The following is a 6,334-nucleotide window of genomic DNA, read 5'->3' as shown; positions in this document are numbered from 1 at the left end:
CCCGCTGCCGCCGTCGAGATCTTGAGCGGCGGTTCTGGAACCAGTAGAAGACATTTGCGTCTCCTACGGCTCCGAATTGTTCGAGCATCTTTCTTATTCTGACGGTCTCGTCTTTTGGTGGGTTAACCATACCGCTGTTGAAGATCGATTCGAGTATGAGGATTTGTTCCGGTTTAGGTGACCAACGTGACCGGACCGGTTCGGTTGCGGCCGAGGAAAAGGAGGCGGAGCCATGGTTCTTGGTGTTGCGGTGACGGTGTCTCCTACGGCTCCGAATTGTTCGAGCATCTTTCTTATTCTGACGGTCTCGTCTTTTGGTGGGTTAACCATACCGCTGTTGAAGATCGATTCGAGTATGAGGATTTGTTCCGGTTTAGGTGACCAACGTGACCGGACCGGTTCGGTTGCGGCCGAGGAAAAGGAGGCGGAGCCATGGTTCTTGGTGTTGCGGTGACGGTCTTGTGCCTGTTGTGCCATTTCGATTCTTCTTTTAGTGGTGATTCTTTATATACACATAGATATATATATATATATATGGAAAATAAGGACTAGATGTGAAATCCTTACATCTGAGAAGTGGTAGAGTTTGGTGCGTGAAATTTATAGGAGGAAGATTTCTTAATGGATTAAATTTTCTTGTTTATTAAGTCACAGGGGCTTATATCTTTTAGTGGGCTCATTTAAATATTACGTACCGTACAACAAAAAAACATATAAAATATATGAATATTTATACATATGCTTCACAAAAATGTAAATACATACTCGGAGACATTGTATGAGAACGGAGTTAATTACTTGGCCGCTTATGTTGAAGATGTATGTAGCAGCACTACTTTTCCACTAATAATTCTTTATCTCCATAAATTCCAATTTTAAGGTTTTCTAAGATGATATATATATATACACACACACTACATGTTATACAATTAACGTAAAGTTTTTGTATAAATATAGTAGAAATAATCAGCTCTAAAAGATTTAATTTGTGACTTTCATGCATGTTGATATATGATAAATGGTTTAAATAATTTTGGCACAATTTATTGTGATAATATATGGTCATTGTTTTTATCTCCTATTGCAAACAGAAATTAAAGTTACTCTATTAAAAAGAAATTAGGTATTTTAATATATATATATATGTAGTGACATACTGTATCGGCCTCTTTCGGTTTAGCATCGTCTAAGGCAGGGGTAACATGGTAATATCAAGTGAGAGATAGTCTACGTTTGAACCAAAACCTTAACGCTGAGGTTTTTGTCTTCGCTCTGGTCCATGTGAATGTGATGCACGGAAAGCTGTACCCCAAAAGATTATCTTTTCAATTAAAAAAATACAAACGTTGTATTAAATATTGGAAAATAAAAATTCAATATATATATATATATATATATATTGCGGGCTAAACCAAATACAAAAAGGTCGAAGACAACAATAATTAAAAATATATATATATGTTTAAACCGTTTTTCTATAGTCATGGATTTTCCAATTTTCCTTTTGATTAACCTTCCATATCGGAAATATACAGTTGAATTATTTGTGTTGGATAATTTTGTATGACGTAAATAAATATTTATTTTTTAAAACGATGTTATTTATTTAATGTTTATACCAACTTTTTGTTTTGATCTTAGAAAAATGGAATTTTGCCTCTTATGTATGTTGTCGGTCCAATTGTTTTGAAACTGTATGTTTATACGAAGGAATTATTTTAAAAAACAAATTAATCGAAAGGAAAAGTCCAAAGGAAATGTCAAGAAACCGTCCGTGCAATAAATTAATTACTTCTGACGTTAAGCGAACATCCTCACTCAATTTTCTATACGTACAAAGTGTGTGTGTGTGTGTATATTTATAACGGTTATTGTTATATTTATTTGAGAATAAGATTTGAAGTATTTTATAATTTTGTAAAATAACCTTTTTTTCTTGCGGTTAGATAAATTGTTCCTGTAAAATTTATTTCCTATGTACTAACCAGTATTGCCAATTTTATTTCTTTCATAAGAATATGTAATAACCTGCAGATATGGCAGCTTTGCTCAGAACTATGGATCGAATTCCAAGTACAAGTGAATTTTATATTTACGATGCATCCAATATGATTGAAGATAATAATCCGGCTGCCACCCGATTCAGGAATAATTAACTTAATTATTAAGAAAATTTAATCAATCAGATTAATTTTAAAATTTATATACAATGTTAAATTCATTTAGCTAAACTAATTAAAGCTAAAAATTTAATTTATAAGTTTAGTTTTGTAAAGTTAAGAAAATTAGATTCGATGAACTTTAAAATTAATTATGATATTTTGAAGTTCAATTCCATTGCCTCTACGCAATTACTTATCACTCAAATTACTTCACATTTTGCATAATCCTTTTTTCTTTGAAAATTGTTTTTTTTTTCATTTGAAAAATATAATATAAATTTATGAATATCTCGCATTAAAATTCGAACCTGAGAAAACATTATAGGATCTAATTTTCCTTCTAAAATTAAACGAGTTGTGGGATATTTATTAAATATTCTTTTGTAGTAGTAGTAGTTTTATTCATTATGTTGGCGCAGTCAAACTCCTTGTCTATACATGAATATATATATACGCATTATAATTGTATATTTACATTTACTGTTTACGGATTTAGATAAACTGCCATGACAAATAAGTTGGAAGGAAATAACTTTGTATGGAATAGAAAGTGTGTTTCGTCTCTTGGTGAGGGTGCATGTACGTGTGTACAGACCAAAACATATATATTTAATATATATATATATATATATGTATGTATATATACGGTCAAAAAAATAGTGTAGGGAGATTTAACAAAAAAAAAAGTGTAGGAAGCCAGTAGCCGACAATCTGCCTCTTTCAGTTTCCCCTGTCTGAATATGTTGGTGTGGGTGCCAATACATGCACCAAATTTGGATATATGTTGTTATATCATTTGGATACAGTTAGAAATTTCTTTATATATATATATATATTTATTGATAATTCTAAAGTTTACCCATTTTTTATTTAACTATGTCTCGTAAGGACCGAAAAAGCTTTCTTCACATTTAGATTTAAATTTAAAAATATAATAAGAATATGTTTTCTTACCCTTATATCACCCATATCTAGATAATGTATATATTGACGCTATAAAATTTATAGAATTTAGTTTTTCTCCCAATCTTGCTTCACATCAAACAACAAGACGATATCATATTTGCGATAGTTTAGGAAGTCATGAGACAATATTTAACTTAGAAATATATGTGTATATATATGTCTGTATTTGTGTCGGAAATTACCTATAGAAAGTGATTTTTTTCCCCATGGGTGAAACATCGCGGCTATACACACGCTTAAAAATCAAAGCCAAAAAAAGGGGGGCCAACACTTGTGCCCTAAAAGCAGAACCAGATGTTGGTCGGTGTCCCCATTGGAACAAAAACAAAAACAAAAACTAAAATATTTATTAAAAATATCTATATTAAAAGCTTAGCTTTAAATATATTTTTATATATATATATATAAATAAATGCTAACCAGCATTTATGTACTATCTCACAAAAACTGAACCGTCAGTTCAGAAAATATATCATTTTTAATCGATATTTGTTATATTGTTTTAGATATTACAAGTCTTTATGTTTGAAGGACTTGTAAATACAGAAAATATTAAATACCTTGATAATTCGTTTTGTAGATTATTTTTCCTCTCGTGTTTTTCCATATAAAATCAATTTACGAAATTACCCTGGCATGGGATTTGAGAAATTAAACTTTTCTCCATGCGAAGGATTATTAAACCTAATTAAACAACCAATATATACATTGAATTAGATTTAAGCAAATTAAACTAAATTATATGTCTAATTAGAGGAAGCACTTTTTCTCTGTGCTTGTTGAAAGCCTCAATTGCATAGGGATGAAGAGCATGTGTCGGAAAACGAATTATCAGCCGAATTGTAATATACTAAAAGGAAATAGTCAAATGTTCATAAAAAAAACTTCTCTGTTTCAAGGAAAAATAAGTTTTAGAAATTATTCAACTTGAGAAAATCGGTTAAAAATTCAATGTATTTTTGAAGATTAAATTCCAAATTTGTTCTTACTAATAGGGAAAAAAATAGGAGAAAGTGTGTTCAGTCGAAAATTTTAAAATTATATATATTAAAACAGAAGATATATAAAACTAAAACGAAATATGTGATTTTAATATAATAATCTGAAATTTTGTTAAAATTTTTAGACAATAAATTCAAATGATATTTCAATTTCCTCCAAAAAATGCTGGTTTTGGTTTTTCTTACAGATTTAGTCGTGCAGAAGAAAAAAAAAAATGTAGAGTTTGGAGAATCTTTGTATGACTTTCTGATTGTGATTGGAATTTGATGCACTTGGGCGTCACTTGTCTTTAATAACTCCCATCTGTTTTGTCCTTTCCTTAGGTTTTCCTCAGATCTCCTGACAGCTCAATTATATACGTATCAATCTATATATACAAATGTATATGCACGCTGCATATCTATGTGTATATGTGTGTGTGAGACCCAAAACAAAGTTACAAATTAATGGCTTGCAGATACGGCCAATGGTACACGTAAGTCGATCATATAATTATATATATTCAGTTTATGTAATCATCCAAAGCATCAAATTGAAAGGTTTTAATTAATATGTATCGTTAAAATAAATCAAAGTTGAGTAATTATTTCATTATAAACATTGTTACCATCATTTCAGGTGCTTTAATTTTTGTGAATATTCATATATTATTATATGCCCTGGCAGTAGATAGTGGAGCTAGGACATATATATATACATATATATATATATATATATGTTTTTGCGTATATAGAAAAAAGGTTATTGAGGTAAAGAAAATAATCAATCTTTCAAAATTTCATAATTAAATTGAACTGAAAGATACAATGATATATATCATTGTTCTTAAAAATTCGATCAAGTTGAAAAAACCCATAATTTTACGTATTTTAAACCATTGAAGCTAGATTTAAAATATCATCAATTAATTCGGAAAAATGTTTGAAACGCCAATGCAAGTCCTTTAGGTTAGAATCTAGGGTTTGTCCATTACGAGGGTTTAAGAGGACAAAAAACCCTAGCTAGCAAATAGCAAACCTCTGTGGTCCTGAGATGAGAGACTTCGAAAACCCTAGACATTTCTGATGAAAATCTTCGCTTTGTGGTCCTGCCCCAAAATCATGTACGGAATATATATACATAAATACGCATGCAAATATACATTAAGTGCGTGTTTTATTAATTTGAAATTTCATGGCTGAAAAATAACATGAATTATTAATTTGAGAAAAAAAACATTTATGGTTGGTGCAAATTAAATGTATCAAAGAAACGGCGCAAGTTTTTTTTGTACCATTTTTTATTATCGTGCCTTTTCCACATTGTTAATATTAATTATTAATTTTTTAATTTTTTAATTTTTAAAATGTGTTTGAAGTGCATCTGATGTGTCCCGCACTTGCATGATTAACCATCACAAACACTGCCAAAAGGCAAAAGTTCGAAGCTTTTTCTTTTTAATTTTTTTTTTGATGTATATGCGAAATGACATTAAACATCATCATATAATAAAGCTTAAGATAGATTCATGCATCATATTATATATTATTATATACATATAGATTAATTCCAAAACTATAAGTGCTAAATTTAATGATCATCTGCCGGCACTTTGCGTGGCCATTGCCGAGACAAGATGCTATGTTTCTTGTGAAAAGGAAATTCATATAAAGGAAAACATAATCTTTTCGAATGCCACACGAGCACAAAATACTTTACTTTTTTAATCATTAATTATTACGGCTCGATTCTAATTAGTGAAACTCTATTTATATATGCCATGTTCTTCTCCTTGCGCACGCGTGTCTCCCTCTGTGATGATTAGTGAAACATTTTTTTTAATATGGGGTTCATTCAAATTTTATTGATTTAATTTTAAAAATTATATCTAATTAACTTTTACATCAGTTCATTTTATTTGATTTATCTTTTTGTGTATTATCATATTTATTTATTTTATATATAATAATACTTTTAGTGTACGATATTAAAGTTCAATCTTAGCCATGAGAAGGTAAATTATACCTTTTGATACTCCAAACACTTATAGTTTTGAAAATATTTTAGGTTAAATAGAATAAATTTAATCTTCCATTTATATATAATAACCTTTTAATTTTAATGTGCATATCATGTCACGTCTCGCCGACCACTTTGTTTTGAAAATATATATATTTTAAGTTAAAGTAGAATGAATTTTATATCAAATTTAAAATGCATATTAT

At 29.5% G+C, this 6,334-nt stretch overlaps 1 protein-coding gene across 1 annotated transcript in view; it reads right to left on the bottom strand.

Moving 5' to 3' along the window:
- The window catches only part of LOC104803115 (WUSCHEL-related homeobox 11-like), a 2,235-nt gene extending 2,105 nt beyond the window's left edge, over positions 1–130 (bottom strand). The window contains exon 1 of the mRNA XM_019201150.1: positions 42–130. Within this exon, the coding sequence (XP_019056695.1) occupies positions 42–130 (89 nt within the window). The remainder of the gene's footprint in view (positions 1–41) is intronic.
- Positions 131–6,334: the final 6,204 nt, after the last annotated feature.

This window comes from Tarenaya hassleriana, unplaced genomic scaffold (assembly GCF_000463585.1).
Source record: "Tarenaya hassleriana unplaced genomic scaffold, ASM46358v1 Cleome8, whole genome shotgun sequence".
NCBI classification, from domain to species: domain Eukaryota; kingdom Viridiplantae; phylum Streptophyta; class Magnoliopsida; order Brassicales; family Cleomaceae; genus Tarenaya; species Tarenaya hassleriana.
Note: the sequence above shows the minus strand (reverse complement) of the source record. Positions and strands in the feature narration are given on the sequence as shown.